We start from the raw sequence: 13,075 nt of genomic DNA, 5'->3' as shown, positions 1-13,075 counted from the left end.
GTAATAGAATACGAACATATTACCTGGCTAGACATAGATCGTTCCCCAGCTCCTCCACCAAGAACCTGCAAGCATTTGAACAAAGGAATCAGAACCAAGTACTCGGGGGAAGACAATCTAAAGCTAAAAGCTCTAAGAGAAAACAATCACTGTACACAAGAACGCACGCTACTGTGCCCGAGAGCCACGCAACCATGACAATTCAAATCCAAAATAAACAAAGCGAACTTACTTGGTTGTGATGGAGAGCCTCCTTGTGTCCAAACTTAGAAGAACTACTACAGAACAAAGCAAACTTACTTGGCTGTGTCCACACTTGGAAAAACTACAACAGTGAAAACACACTCGTTATGACCATTCAAATCCAAATAAACAACGCAAACTTACTTGGTTGTGATGCGCGTCCCTGTGTGCACACTTAGAACTACAACAGTGAAAACACACCCGTTATGACGTGAAAACCAAAAAAAATTAGAGGAAAGAGTCAGCAATCCCAATGGAAGGAAAGGAGCATTGACATGTGATGCCAGTAAGAACACGAAGAAAAAAAAATTCGAGCTCGGTTGATTCCACCAGGAAAGGACAAAGAGCTTTAAGATCGGCTAGTCAATCTGTCACCAAGACAAGGACTTCTTAGACAAAAACGAATAGAGAGGACGAAAGAATGATTACTACTACCTAGGAGCTCGAAGTATCGGTGTTCTTCTGCTGCGAAATATCGTCGCTCGGTGCCTGGGACTCGTTCTTCTCTAGCTCCGCTCTAAGCTGCTGCGAGAAATCGTCATTGACGTCGTCGTCGTCCCAATCGTCCTCCCACGGCTGGAGCGCGTCCTCCTCCTCCTTGTCGTCCCATTCTGGAGATCAAAGAAGGGGAAGAATCCAGCTCCAGCGACTGTAGCCCTAGCATTGCGATCGTGCTTACCTCCGTTCTCAAACTCCTCGAATTCGTCGTCGTCCTCAAAGAGATCGAGCTTCACCTCCTCCGTCGCCGCGGCGCCGTCTTGCGTGGCCGTGGTTGCCATGGAAATCGATCGATCGATCGATCGATTCGACCAACAGAGCCAAATAAACAAGAACCCTAAGACCTTGCAAGAACCCTAAATATTATTATTCCAGTATATTCCCAAACAGATCTCCAGCCCTTCAAGTTACCGTTTTGAGGGACTCATCCTCCACCGTCGGATCAAGCGATGCACCGTGTGTCCCTTGACACCGAATTATCCGGTTTGGCAACTTCTGTCCAGCGAAGACGAAGAGCAATTCTACCACCACCGCCGAGAAGAGATGAAAGACGCGAAGAACTGGACGACGAGACCGTGATGCTCGATTTCCTGGAAGAAACTGAAGCCCGGTGAGAGATTGAGATGTTCTTCGGCGATAGCCGCCCGGATTCCTCGTACCTCTTCTTCACGGGCTCGGGTTCCAGGTACGTATGGGGATCGGAGATGCTGCTCTTCGTCGGCGGCGTCCTCCTCTCGCTCCAGGAGTTTCGTGGCGCGGCACTGCCTTACTCCAAGTTTGCCGGTCGCCAGCAGAAGATCCTCCAGTTGCCCAGCAAGATTGGAATGCTCATGTTCTACCTCCCTGCGGCGTTGCTCTGCTCGGCTTTCTTGCTCCACAAACTCGAGTACTTTGACGCACCGACGTTCATGGAGGAGATGGGACTCTCCACTTGGGCATACGACCTCCGCCTCCACAACAGTGCCAGTTTGCGCATAGTACTCGTCTCGGCAGCCATGACTTTGCATTTCGTCAAACGAGTCCTCGAGGTACCTATTTGCATTGCAGCTCGCTCAGTAAAGAGAGAAAAACTAAACTCCATTGAAGCAAAGCTAACTTACTTGCAACTGCTAGGTGAATTTTCTTCATGAGTATACCGGAACAATATGCGGAGTGACGAGCATGTTAGTGTCGCTGACTTTCGCGCTACTGTCACTCAATCTCTTTTACGCCCAAGAGATTGCCGAGGCGATGTGCTACCAGCCTACGTACAACACAATGTGGTTAGGAGTTGTAGTGTTCATGGTGGGAATAGTTGGAAACTTCTACCACCACTGCATACTTGCCCGGATACGAAACTCGGCCGAGGGGCTTGCTGCGACGGCCCGACGGGACAGCATCACCACCAAGAAGTACATTGTTCCACACGGAGGATTGTTCGACAAGGTAGCGTGCCCGCAGTACCTGTTCGAAATAGGCACCTTCATTGGGATTTCAATGATCAGCCAAACAACAATGTCTCTTGCCTGTGCGGTGTTCGTCATGCTCTACCTCACTGCAAGGAGCTTCTCCACCCGGGACTGGTATGTTCAGAAGTTGGAAGGCTTTCCAAAGACTCGGAAGGCTCTTATTCCCAACGTTCTTTAACCGAACCACTGTATTTTCTTCTTCCTTAGCTTAACTGCAGAACAAAGTTACGCAAACAACGCAAGACGCAGTCTTTCCTCACACTTTTTTTTTTTCTCTCTCCCTCCTCTTGGAAGGCAAACACAGCAGCAGCAGAGCTACAGGGAAGTCCTAAAAGAGAGCACGGAGAGGATTAATGACCCACACTATAAACCATTCTTAAAGGCGAACCCAAACCGGAGAGCAAAACTCAAGTGAGAAAACTTCCATTCCACTAAAACCAGCTGAAACAAGGAAGACATCACGCACGACATTATACTGAAGAGGAGGGCGAACGAGAAAGAAAATAAATATAAAATGAACCTGGTATTGAGCACTTTGTAGTATACAACATGCTCATGTCAATTGGTGACAACCCAGATTGCCCGGTTTGCATAGTGAAGGCCTTTTCGCTATGCATGATTGTCACTAGCTGAACACAAACGAAAATCGGTCAGAACCACTGCTAGAGAAAATTCTAGCTCGACTACAGGGCGCTCAACTAAGGAAGAAAGCAAAAGGTACTACGATGAAGGAAGAGGAGGAAGGAAAATAAATAGTACAGACGATGTCCAGAACCGGCCCTTCAAAGTGATGACTGATGCCCACCCCGACCAACTAAACGAGCTCCCAAGGATAACGCTACGTCGAGCTTCTCCCTTTGGCGGCTATCCCCGAGCTCTCTTATTGTTGCTACACGATGGACATTTGTACTTTTTGATGTGCTCCGCCCTGGCCGGTGTGATCTTGACGCACTTGCCGTGAAACCACTTCTCGCAGACATCGCAGCCTATCCAAAACTCGTCGGACGTGTAATTCCCCCCGCAAGTTCCACACTGTGTGTCACCGTGCTCTTCGTCTTCGTCGTCAAAAGCTTCGTCCTCCTCCTTCGGGGGTGCCTTGGACGACTTTACACCGCCTTCGTTCTGGTAGTAGCTGTTAGTAAAAACAGAGAAAGGAGAAAGATCGAAGACCCACCTTGACAACAGAGGTCTTGCTCTTGCTTCCGCTGTTGTTCACGCTGGATTTCTCTTTCACAGGTTTCCTTCCAGTGACAGTGTCGAAAACCGTTGGTAGCTCATTCATCATCCCAAACAGTCGTTTCCTGCACCAAATGAAAAATGAAAAAATCTCAGATCTACCACAATCGTTAACAAGAAAAAAGGAACAGCGAGTACCAATAAAAAAATCAAACTGACGGACAAAACTAACAAAAGCACCAACCTTTCACTCTTGTCGAGGCGGGCACCGTGATAAAACGCGACTGCGTAGAGCCAAGCATCGCTGTGTACCGCCACAAGCGAAAGCCAGTCCTTTCGGAGCATGCCATCTCTCGCGAAATTGATACCGAGCGCTGGCTCAGGGAGCTCCGGCGGCACTTCCTCGGCTGGAAGATTCACCTCCCAAGTCTCGTCGGGGAGACCATAAAGGCACAAATTCTCCTTCTCTGGAGTCAATAAGGAAAAAGTGACACCATACGCCAAAGTCAATATCACACTTAAACAAAAGACCCGACCATTATATATACATGTAGTAGCACCACACTAGACTAAAGGATAAGAAAGAGGACAAACCTGGATCACATTGTCGGTAGAACTCTTCCACATCTACATACAATCGCAAGTGGTAAGATTAGCAAGAGGCGCAAAGAAAGAAAAAAAAAATAGAGAGAGCTTAGCTTACCTCCAGAGAGCGCCTTAAGCATCCCGGCTCGCCGCCCCTTGAAATCCTTGAAGACTTCTTCTACTGTGCGTGGATTGGCCACGGCGCCTCCTTCCATCTCCAGAATACCTCGCCCGCGGAGAAAAGCTTCCTTCCCTGGAAACCCTGTTGGCTCGCGGCAGCAAACCCTGGATCGGCAATGCCTCCTACCAAGATTCCAACCCCAAATCTTGCGTTTTTCGGCACCCAGCGGTCAAGCACAAGCTGCGCCGCCCGATCTGCATCCCGGAAGCAAGGAAAATCGCGGCGCGGCGAGCAAATGTGAGAGAAAGAGTGCTCAAATTGAAACGGAGATCACCGGGAGCGCCGCCGCGGCATCAGATCGGCGCCCTAGACACGGAGAGCGAGGAGAGAAGCAGGGATTACGAAGAACAGGGGCTCCGGCGAGAGAAAATAACCTAGTGGTGTGTGTTTCATGGGCATACATGGCGATCAGCCCATGGCCATAAGACTATTCCGGCATATTCCGTGCATTAGGAAAATTTCAAATGTGCCTGAATCCAGCCGTCCAGCTGGACGGCCATAAAAAGCTCTCAATGAAAAAAGAGCCCTGAAAAGGGTACATTCCGTTGCCGGGACTTGAACCCGGGTCGCTCGGGTGAGAGCCGAGTATCCTAACCGACTAGACTACAACGGAAGTGATGTAACCCTTTTCCAGGCAAACCTTACTAAACCCCCTCAGAAAATAATAGAATTAGAAAAAGTATTTCTTTTCCCGGGCATCTGGAACACATAATCCAACGGTAAGATGCCCACGCAACGTCTTTTCAAAGGTATCCCAGCCGTCACTCAAGGGTGTAGCGTGTCAATGGGAGCGCTATGTGTCGTATTTCTGTGTGCCACGGAGTTCTTTGCCCTAGGAGAAGATCCTCTCTGGCAGCGCTCTCTTGTAAGTAGAAATTTCGCGATCCATCGAATCGATCGGCCGGGGCAGCATCCTCTGGATCTAGCTGCCGCGATCGCATCGCATGGCTCTCGTCGCCGCAGCTTGTTCTTCCAGCGCATCGAACATCCAGGGCCTAGATTCTTCCCAGCGCGAGAGGCGACATAGGGATTCTAGTTGCTCCAGCTCTAGAATTGTCGTGGTGAGCAAATTGGAGCAGGGCATTCCAGCTGCTGGATCTAGCAAGAGCTTCGGAATTCTCAAAGACAGGCGAGATTTTTCTTCTTCTTCGAATTTTTTCCTCAAGATCAGACATCTTCAAGCCCGGCAAAATAATTTGGGCGACGAGATTTTCAGATGGCTATCGACACAGCAAAAGAGCGATGGCAAACTGGATTCGTATGCTACGTGGTGCATGTCGCTCGCTGTTATGATCTCCGTGATGATCACACCGGCGGACGCGCAAGCTTTTGTGAATACGTCAACGCAAAGATTCCTGTCGGATGAGCTTGTGACTATCAACTTATTCCGGAATTCGACTCCATCGGTCGTGTACATCACAAATCTAGCAGTCAGGTTTGCAAACTTTGCGCTATTCTTTGCTTTCGTTCGCGAAGAGTTTTAATGATCGTTTTTCATTTTGTGTTGCTACAGGCGAGACGCCTTCACCTCGGACATAATGGAAGTCCCTCAAGGATCGGGATCGGGATTTGTCTGGGACAAAGACGGGCACATTGTCACAAACTATCATGTTATTCGAGGAGCCTCTGACTTGAAGTAAGTTGTGTTTTACGCTTGCAAACAACGAAGAAGAAATAACTCCTCACCTTTTCTTGATGAATAGAATCACAATGGGAGACCAATCTACGCACGAAGCCTCCATAGTCGGCTATGACCAAGACAAGGACGTTGCGGTTTTAAAAATCGATGCCAGCAGCAACAAAACATTACGACCGCTGCCACTGGGGAATTCTTCAGAGCTTCTCGTTGGGCAGAAAGTATTCGCTATAGGAAATCCGGTAAGCAGCTTCGATTGCAGCTTTTTCGGCGATCTTTTCCTGACGTCCTTACGTATATGCACAGTTTGGACTGGATCACACGCTAACCACGGGAGTCATCAGGTGAGATTAAATGTCCTCTTTTCAGTACGGATGCAAAGTTTTATATGCTTTCATTTTCCAGTGGCCTGCGACGAGAGATCACATCTGCTGCAAACGGTCGTCCAATACAAGACGTAATTCAGACCGATGCAGCAATAAATCCCGGTAACAGCGGCGGTCCGCTGCTCGACAGCTCTGGTAACCTCATCGGCATCAACACGGCAATTTACTCGCCATCAGGTGCGTCATCCGGCGTTGGCTTCTCCATCCCCGTTGACACGGTACGTTTTTCGCGCTGCTTTCGGCTGCATAAGGGTGAAAGAACTAAAACTTCGGTTCTTGTCTGGAGGTGGCTGGCATCGTCGACCAGATCATCAAGTATGGCAAAGTGACGAGACCGGTTCTGGGGATTTCGTTTGCGCCGGACCAATCAGTGGAGCAACTTGGCGTGAGTGGAGTCCTCGTACTCGGTGCCTCTCCTGATGGCCCTGCTGGCAAAGCCGTAAGCATCTTAAAACGAAACTTCTACTTCTTCTATCAGAACTTTAAAGCTGACTGGCGCCGCGCAGGGATTGCGATCGACAACGAGGGACGCTTATGGCCGGCTTGTCATGGGCGACATTATCGTGTCCATGAACGGGCAGAAGATTAGCAAAGGCAGCGACCTTTACAAAATTCTTGACGCCTGCAAAGTCGGGCAGACTGTAAGTAACTTTCACATTTCCTTAGCACAGGAAGAGAGAGAGCTTTTGGAAAGCAGTCGAGGTGCTCATAAACTCTTGCTTTTACCTTTTCAGGTAAATCTCGAAGTTCTTCGTGGAGAAGAGACGGTGACCATGACCATTACATTGGAAGCTCGCGACTAATTTCCGGCCAAGGTGGGGTTCCTAGCAAGGATGGCCTCTATAGCATAGTGGTAGTGCGTTCGCTTCGTAAGCGAAAGGTCGCGAGTTCGATCCTCGCTAGGGGCTTGTTTGCATTTTAACCGTTGCTAGTCACAACTTTATTTTGTACGATGCGATACACCTTTTTACAGAGTGAGATTGTCTAGCCATTGATCGTGCACAACGACCATATCTTGTTTAGCCATAAATTCCATACTTGGAAGCGAGCTCAAGGAGGATCTTCTTTACTTCGTCGGTGTGCAAGGACTTCCATTCTTCCATCTGGACAAAGTTTTCTCGTTTCCATGAGGAGATCTTGGAACTATAAGATGGCAAGGAGCTTACTTTCGCGATGAAGCTGTTGATGATCTTGCCTTGGAAGGACGAGAGACTTGCGCTGCTAAACTCCAGCCCGATGGATTCGAAGGCCTTCGCGAGCTGGATGAGAACTCCGTCCGAGTTCCCGCAGTTGATTCTCAAGTAGAACACTTGCTCCTCGAGCTTGGAAACTTCGAGCTGGAGAAGAACAAACTTGTAAATGGATACGAAAGAAAGAGAACTACCTCGACTGCTTTGCGGGAGTCTTGGTTGCGCAGCTTGGCGTAGTGCTGGTCGACGTCGGTGGAATAGCTGCAACCCCGGTGGTCACTGACGATCATCTCGTTCCAGGCGTCGACGACGCTCCCGAGCTCCACTTCTCGCCTCTCCGCCGCCTCGAGGCTCGACACATCCTCCTGAAGCTCTTGCACCTTTCCCTGCAGCTCTTGCACGTAATCAATAGCGTCGGCCACGATTGACGCCTTGTCCATCTGCAATGCAATCCAATCCAGTCAAAGGTTTCATCCTGAAAGGTTTCTACGTTTCGAGAGAGTGAAAGTTCTAGCTCTGGCTCGAGAGGTGTTCTAGGGGAGCAAGAAGAGAGAATGATAAACCTTGCTAATCTTGGGGACGATTGCTCGCAGCGAGTAGAGCCTCTCGTTGAGCTTCTTGCGTCGTTTCCTCTCCGACACCAGGTTCTTGGACGCGCTCCCGGCGGCCTTGGAGCAAACTTTGCTCGCTTGACCTTGCTGCTGCTGCTTCTTCACCTCGTCGCCGCAAGCATCGCGCTTCACGGTGGCTTTCTTGCCATCGCCACTCTTGGGTCCGAGGTCCTCTTGGGCGGAGAGAACTCCGCCCAAGGCCGGAGGAACCATTGCCTTGAGCCTCCCAGCCTTTGGAGTCTTGGAGCTGTTACAACTCGCGCTACTGTACACTGGGTTGCCATAGAGCTCGTCCCCGGGATGAACAACAGTGTCCAAAGAGCCATGCTCTTTTCTATCGCTGGATTGATGGTCCGGAGTAGCCACCGCGAGTGCTGCAGCGTTTCTAGCCGCATTGCCGTGGTGATCCTGGGGAGAGCACGATGCCGCCGCGGACAGCATCCCCATGCTGTGCATCACCTCCTTTTGGTTGTGGGTGTTGAGGAGAATCGGCAGGAGCTCCAGGAAATCGTCGCAGCCTTGCGAGGAGAATCCCTCGTTGGTCATCCCGGGAGTTTCTGGGTCCTGTCACACACGCGAAACAAAGATATAAGGTCGAGTTCATCAGTCGAAGAAAGGAGGTAAAGGCACTTGTGGCTCACCATTGCAGTCACCACAGCCAGCCCAGAAAAGAAGACACAAAGTTCTACGATTTGTATCTTATGATGCTTAGATCGTCCGAGAGGAGCAACGTACCGACCAAATCTTTTCCTCGAGTTTTCAGAGGACAAAGAGCTAGACCGAAGGACAAAGGTATGGGTTTCGCCTTTAAAATGCCTAGGCCTTGTCACTCTCAAAATGCCCAACAAACAGAGCTCTTGAGCGAGAACAACATGGAGAGCCAGGAAACAAAAATGAGAATCCTTGCTTCAGCTTGATGATCGATCGAGACTTCTTAGTCCTTTATCTTCTTTGCAGTTGCTGTCTCCGGTGTGCATTTAAAAAGAAGCCTCCTTCTCCTCGCTGCTCTGATTGCTCTCTCTTTCTCTCGCCATCCATGCAGGGTGATAGAAGAGAAAGTTAAGGGCAAAACGACAATGGCAGCGAGATGTGTTGCGTGCCATGCATGCACTGCCCTAAAAGATGACAAGGTGACGGAACATCGGTGTCAAAGGCCATAAAATGGGAGCGTGTGTGTCTTTATTGTTATTTGATGGCGAAAGAATCACCAACGATAGTCAAATACGGTTACCCTAGTCAAAAATAGTCAACAGCTGGCTGCCACGTAGCCACAAAGATGCGATGGAATCTCCACGCGGAAGGAAGCGCGTTACTGCGAGAGCCTACATTTGGCTAGGGTTTTTGGATCGCGGCGCGTGGATCTCTTACTTCCGGGTAAGCGATGATCGATCTCAGCTAGAATATCTAGATCTATGTAGGAATCGCGATCAAATTCGATCGTTGCGGAATTGATAGAGAGCTCGATCGTCCATTATTTTATTTTGTTTGTGATTTTCTAGGCCTTGGATCTCTTGGTAAGCGATGATCGATCTCAGTTAGAAGTTAGATCTATGTAGGAATGGCGATCAAAATGCGGAATTGATAGAGAGCTCGATCGTCCATGCTTTGCTGAGAGTTTTGTTTGTGATCTTTTCCAGGCTTTGGACATGGCGCAGCAAGTGAAGCATTTGGAGGTGGACGTGGAGAAGAAGATGCATCTGGAGGACAGTGGCATGGAGAAGAAGAAAGAGAAGAAGGAGAAGAGCGCGGAGGTGGACGAGGATCACAAGGAGAAGAAGAAAGAGAAGAAGGAGAAGAAGGAGAAGAGCGTGGAGGTGGACGAGGATCACAAGGAGAAGAAGAAAGAGAAGAAGGAGAAGGAGAAGAGCGTGGAGGTGGACGAGGATCACAAGGAGAAGAAGAAAGAGAAGAAGGAGAAGAAGGAGAAGAGCGTGGAGGTGGACGAAGATCACAAGGAGAAGAAGACGGAGAAAACAGAGAAAAGCTTGGAAGTTGATGATGAGAAGGAAAAAAAGAAGGAAAAGAAAGAGAAAACGTTAGAGGCTGAGCATGACAAGGGAGATGAGAAGAAAGAGAAAAAGAAGGACAAGCATGGCGATGACGCGAAGGAGAAGAAGAAAGAGAAGGAAGGATCAGGCGAGGGCGATGAAGGGAAGGAGAAGAAGAAGGAAAAGAAGGACAAGGAGAAGAAGAAGGATGGAGAAGAGGGTGATGAATCGAAGGAAAAAAAGAAAGAGAAGAAAGACAAGGAGAAGAAAGAGAAAGGCAAGGACGAGGGAGACGAAGTGAAAGAGAAGAAAAAAGAGAAGAAGGAGAAGAAAGACAAGGGCGAGGGCGATGGCGAGAAAAAGGAGAAGAAGGAGAAGCATGGAGACGAGGAGGAGAAAATGAAAGATAAGAAGAAGGAAGCAAAGCTGGAGGGCGATGACAAGAAGAAAGACAAGGAGAAACACAAGGACGAAGACAAGGTACTCCCTCAAATCGTTTGATCCATTTCTTACCATTTTGTTCGCTCATTGTCTTTGCAGAAGAGTATCAAGGACTAGGACGACGAAAGCTTTGTACGTAAATGGTATGTTAATAAATCGTGAAACGTTTTTTTGGTTCCAAGTTCCAGGCTAGAGATCAACGTAGTTTTCAGTGATCTCCAGAGACCATGCATGGCGTTGAGTGCCAGCGATCTCAGGATACCATTTGGTCCTCACCAAGGTCTGGCGCTGGGAACACTCCCGGATCACTACTTGACAAGTCTCGCAAGCTCGGTTCCTGGTCTCAAATGGGGTCGGCTGGCCAGAGAAGTTTTAGACCAGCGCAGCGGAGCCGAGGGAGCCTTCCAGCTCGCAACACTCGTCAAGTCGTGTGACAATCTCCTCCATGGCCGAGAGCTACACGGTCGGATCCGGAAGAGCGAGCACCATTTGCAGGACAGGTACCTCTTGAACCTTTTGGTGGAGATGTATGGCAAACTTGGGAGCTTGCAGGAAGCGAGGGCGGTGTTTGACAGCATCGCGCAGCCGAATGTCTACTCGTGGAGCATCATCGTCTCGGCGTATGCCCAGAGCGGGCACACCAACGAGGCAAGGTTGGTGTTCCAGAGAATGCCGGAGAAGAACATCGTCTCGTGCAACACGCTCATCGCAGCGTACGTTCAAGACGGTCGGACACGAGAAGCCAGGGAGCTTTTCGATGGAATGCGAGACAGGGACGCAGTCTCGTGGAACACTTTGATCACTGGGTATGCTCGGAACGGGCAGCTCCAGGAAGCCAGGAGATTGTTTGACAAGATGGAGGATCGAAGCATAGCTTCCTGGAACGCGATGATCGGGGCCTATGCGCAAGAGGGCGATGTCGAAGAGGCCGAGAAGCTGTTCTTGCGAATGCCGAGGCTAAACGTTGTGTCGTGGAACACGGTGGTGACTATGTATAGGCAAAATGGGGAGCCCAGGAAAGCTCTCGAGCTCTTGAAAGAGATGCCGGAGCCAAACGTAATGACTTGGACGGTCATGGCACAGACGTATGCCCTCGTTGGACATATGAAAGATGCGAAAGAAACTTTTGATGGGATGCCACAGAGGACGATTGTCTCGTGGACGATGATGGTGAAAGCTTATGCCGAGAAGGGTCATTTGCTAGAATCGAAGAGGGTGTTTGATTCCATGCCCGAGAGGAATGTGGTATCTTGGAGCACTATGATACAGGCATATGCCCAAAATGGGCATCTAAAGGATGCTAAAAATCTCTTTGACTCTGCGCCGGTCAAAAGCATTGTGTCGTGGACTTCGCTGCTTCAGGGATATTCCCAGGACGGGCATTTGGGAGAGGCAAAGGGAATCTTTGATGCAATGCCTGAGAGGAACGTAGTCTCTTGGAATGCGATGCTTAGAGCATATGCCCATGCCCAGAATATAGAATCTTTGGACAGCACACTTAGAAAGATGCCACAGGCGGACTTGGTCTCGTGGACGATTCTGCTCACAGCATATGCCCAGGCTGGGAATCTCCATGAAGCAAAGAAGGTATTTGACCGGATGCCACTGCACGACCTGGTATCTTGGACCAGTATGGTCTCGGCATATTCCCGGGGCGGCCATTTGGAAGAGGCGCGTGTCATGTTTGATACAATGCCGCTGAGGAGTGTGGTGACGTGGAACGTGATGGTTGGTGCGTACGGCGAGGCTCGCCTGGTTGACGAGGCCAGGAAGCTGTTTGACTCGATGCCGTACCGCAGCGTGGTGACATGGAATGCGCTGATCGCGGCGTACGGTCAGAGTCTTTGCGTTGACGAGGCCAGGGCCAGCTTTGACTGGATTCCGGAGCGGGACGGGGTGACGTGGAATGCCATGCTTGCCACGTATGCTCACCACGGTGACGTGTTTCAGGCGTGGCACCTTTTTAGCCAGATGCCCGCGAGAGACACACTGTCCTGGACGGCCATGGTGGCAGCATATGCCCATTCGCGGCATCCACAGAGCCCCAAGACTCTCCTCTACATTCTTAATTTGGAGGGTGTTAGTCGGGACGAAGTAACGTTTATGAGCATTCTTACGGCATTAAGCCACTCAGGTCATTTGAAAGAGGCTTGTCAATGCTTTGGCTCGATGGAGTTTGATTACTTTGTGGTTTCCAAGGAAGAGCACATCTGTTGTATGATTGATGTTCTTGGTAGAGCTGGACTTGTGAACGAGGCCAAGGACCTGTTTGATAGCATGCCTTACGATCCGGGCAAGGTGGCGGTGGCGGCATTCCTGGGTTCGTGTGGAAGACAACCAGATGTGAAAGTTACTAGTGCCAGATGTGCTGCAAATGAGGCTATCCTCGATCGGAACTTGTCCAGATTTTCAGCTACGTATGTTCTTCTCTCTAACATGTATACTCTGTAAACCTGAACTAATTGAAATTTACAAACACAACTTGAACTTTAGTGGTGACTTAAATGTTGGTTGAAATGTGCACTTCTGCCCAGGAAAAAAGCCAAAAAGCTGTTAGGAGTTCTATTTCTTCATTCTTCCTTTATGGGGAGCAAGGCGCTCTTGTTGCTGCTACTAACAGTGCTTCTTGTGTCTGCTCAAATTCACTGTGGAGTTTCGCTAGCAGCAACGGGCCATCTCAAGGCAGAAGATG

At 49.6% G+C, this 13,075-nt stretch overlaps 6 protein-coding genes and 2 non-coding genes across 13 annotated transcripts; 4 read left to right on the top strand and 4 right to left on the bottom strand.

Annotated features, from left to right (window-relative positions):
* Positions 1-1,082: 1,082 nt before the first annotated feature.
* Positions 1,083-2,120, bottom strand: LOC112347559. 2 transcript variants are annotated; one of them, XM_024678645.1, is made up of 4 exons: positions 2,053-2,120; positions 1,842-1,984; positions 1,401-1,773; positions 1,083-1,331 (listed from the first exon to the last, which is right to left on the bottom strand). In XM_024678645.1, the coding sequence occupies exons 3-4, from the start codon at positions 1,746-1,748 to the stop codon at positions 1,263-1,265; spliced, it is 417 nt and encodes a 138-aa protein (XP_024534413.1). In that variant the 5' UTR covers positions 1,749-1,773; positions 1,842-1,984; positions 2,053-2,120; the 3' UTR covers positions 1,083-1,262. The 2 variants fall into 2 exon arrangements, with proteins under 2 accessions (XP_024534413.1, XP_024534412.1); XM_024678644.1 differs by lacking the exon at positions 2,053-2,120 and having other exon boundaries at positions 1,083-1,341; positions 1,842-1,957.
* Positions 1,875-2,588, top strand: LOC9642213 (polyprenol reductase 1). The gene has a single exon (XM_024678648.1). It carries the CDS (start codon positions 1,903-1,905, stop codon positions 2,365-2,367), a length of 465 nt encoding a protein of 154 aa, XP_024534416.1. The 5' UTR covers positions 1,875-1,902; the 3' UTR covers positions 2,368-2,588.
* Positions 2,589-2,693: 105 nt separating this feature from the next.
* LOC9642804 (PHD finger protein ALFIN-LIKE 1) lies at positions 2,694-4,617 on the bottom strand. Its single transcript, XM_024678641.1, has 5 exons — positions 4,069-4,617; positions 3,960-3,992; positions 3,610-3,832; positions 3,364-3,490; positions 2,694-3,311 (listed from the first exon to the last, which is right to left on the bottom strand). Exons 1-5 carry the CDS (start codon positions 4,163-4,165, stop codon positions 3,054-3,056), a joined length of 738 nt encoding a protein of 245 aa, XP_024534409.1. The 5' UTR covers positions 4,166-4,617; the 3' UTR covers positions 2,694-3,053.
* Positions 4,618-4,671: 54 nt separating this feature from the next.
* On the bottom strand, positions 4,672-4,744 carry TRNAE-CUC. The gene has a single exon. It is a non-coding gene; the product is annotated as a tRNA-Glu (tRNA).
* A 191-nt stretch (positions 4,745-4,935) lies between these two features.
* Positions 4,936-7,103, top strand: LOC9642212 (protease Do-like 1, chloroplastic). The gene is made up of 8 exons (XM_002973695.2): positions 4,936-5,566; positions 5,645-5,767; positions 5,835-6,009; positions 6,074-6,111; positions 6,173-6,371; positions 6,440-6,592; positions 6,660-6,794; positions 6,888-7,103. The coding sequence occupies exons 1-8, from the start codon at positions 5,076-5,078 to the stop codon at positions 6,954-6,956; spliced, it is 1,383 nt and encodes a 460-aa protein (XP_002973741.2). The 5' UTR covers positions 4,936-5,075; the 3' UTR covers positions 6,957-7,103.
* Positions 6,990-7,061, top strand: TRNAT-CGU. Its single transcript has one exon. It is a non-coding gene; the product is annotated as a tRNA-Thr (tRNA).
* Positions 7,064-8,699, bottom strand: LOC9642803 (transcription factor ABORTED MICROSPORES). The gene is made up of 5 exons (XM_024678643.1): positions 8,596-8,699; positions 7,907-8,518; positions 7,538-7,783; positions 7,320-7,490; positions 7,064-7,256 (listed from the first exon to the last, which is right to left on the bottom strand). The coding sequence occupies exons 1-5, from the start codon at positions 8,596-8,598 to the stop codon at positions 7,173-7,175; spliced, it is 1,116 nt and encodes a 371-aa protein (XP_024534411.1). The 5' UTR covers positions 8,599-8,699; the 3' UTR covers positions 7,064-7,172.
* A 528-nt stretch (positions 8,700-9,227) lies between these two features.
* LOC9642211 (pentatricopeptide repeat-containing protein At4g02750) lies at positions 9,228-12,888 on the top strand. 5 transcript variants are annotated; one of them, XM_024678620.1, is made up of 4 exons: positions 9,228-9,328; positions 9,592-10,422; positions 10,483-10,526; positions 10,606-10,671. In XM_024678620.1, the coding sequence occupies exons 1-3, from the start codon at positions 9,236-9,238 to the stop codon at positions 10,498-10,500; spliced, it is 942 nt and encodes a 313-aa protein (XP_024534388.1). In that variant the 5' UTR covers positions 9,228-9,235; the 3' UTR covers positions 10,501-10,526; positions 10,606-10,671. The 5 variants fall into 5 exon arrangements, with proteins under 5 accessions (XP_024534388.1, XP_024534387.1, XP_024534386.1 ...); XM_024678619.1 differs by having other exon boundaries at positions 10,596-10,671; XM_024678618.1 differs by lacking the exon at positions 10,606-10,671 and having other exon boundaries at positions 10,483-10,564.
* Positions 12,889-13,075: the final 187 nt, after the last annotated feature.

Source organism: Selaginella moellendorffii, unplaced genomic scaffold (genome assembly GCF_000143415.4).
Source record: "Selaginella moellendorffii unplaced genomic scaffold, v1.0 SELMOscaffold_22, whole genome shotgun sequence".
Classification (NCBI taxonomy): Eukaryota; Viridiplantae; Streptophyta; class Lycopodiopsida; order Selaginellales; family Selaginellaceae; genus Selaginella; species Selaginella moellendorffii.
The sequence above is the reverse complement of the archived record's forward strand: the minus strand, read 5'-3'. Positions and strand labels throughout refer to the sequence as shown.

What these genes read in the sequence shown, in the direction of transcription:
- LOC9642212 (XM_002973695.2), top strand. Translation starts at nt 5,076, where the DNA reads ATGGCTCTCGTCGCCGCAGCTTGTTCTTCCAGCGCATCGAACATCCAG. An exon ending in TCTCCATCCCCGTTGACACG is followed by an intron (nt 6,372 to 6,439) that starts GTACGTTTTTCG and finishes TCTTGTCTGGAG; the next exon opens with GTGGCTGGCATCGTCGACCA. An exon ending in CCTGCAAAGTCGGGCAGACT is followed by an intron (nt 6,795 to 6,887) that starts GTAAGTAACTTT and finishes TTACCTTTTCAG; the next exon opens with GTAAATCTCGAAGTTCTTCG.
- LOC9642804 (XM_024678641.1), bottom strand. Translation starts at nt 4,165, where the DNA reads ATGGAAGGAGGCGCCGTGGCCAATCCACGCACAGTAGAAGAAGTCTTC. An exon ending in GCTTAAGGCGCTCTCTGGAG is followed by an intron (nt 3,993 to 4,068) that starts GTAAGCTAAGCT and finishes GATTGTATGTAG; the next exon opens with ATGTGGAAGAGTTCTACCGA. An exon ending in GCAAGACCTCTGTTGTCAAG is followed by an intron (nt 3,312 to 3,363) that starts GTGGGTCTTCGA and finishes AGCTACTACCAG; the next exon opens with AACGAAGGCGGTGTAAAGTC.
- LOC9642211 (XM_024678616.1), top strand. Translation starts at nt 10,615, where the DNA reads ATGGCGTTGAGTGCCAGCGATCTCAGGATACCATTTGGTCCTCACCAA.
- LOC112347559 (XM_024678644.1), bottom strand. Translation starts at nt 1,748, where the DNA reads ATGCAAAGTCATGGCTGCCGAGACGAGTACTATGCGCAAACTGGCACT. An exon ending in CCCGAGCCCGTGAAGAAGAG is followed by an intron (nt 1,342 to 1,400) that starts GTACGAGGAATC and finishes ACCGGGCTTCAG; the next exon opens with TTTCTTCCAGGAAATCGAGC.
- LOC9642803 (XM_024678643.1), bottom strand. An exon ending in TCGTCCCCAAGATTAGCAAG is followed by an intron (nt 7,784 to 7,906) that starts GTTTATCATTCT and finishes ATTGCATTGCAG; the next exon opens with ATGGACAAGGCGTCAATCGT. An exon ending in TCAACAGCTTCATCGCGAAA is followed by an intron (nt 7,257 to 7,319) that starts GTAAGCTCCTTG and finishes AACTTTGTCCAG; the next exon opens with ATGGAAGAATGGAAGTCCTT.
- LOC9642213 (XM_024678648.1), top strand. Translation starts at nt 1,903, where the DNA reads ATGTTAGTGTCGCTGACTTTCGCGCTACTGTCACTCAATCTCTTTTAC.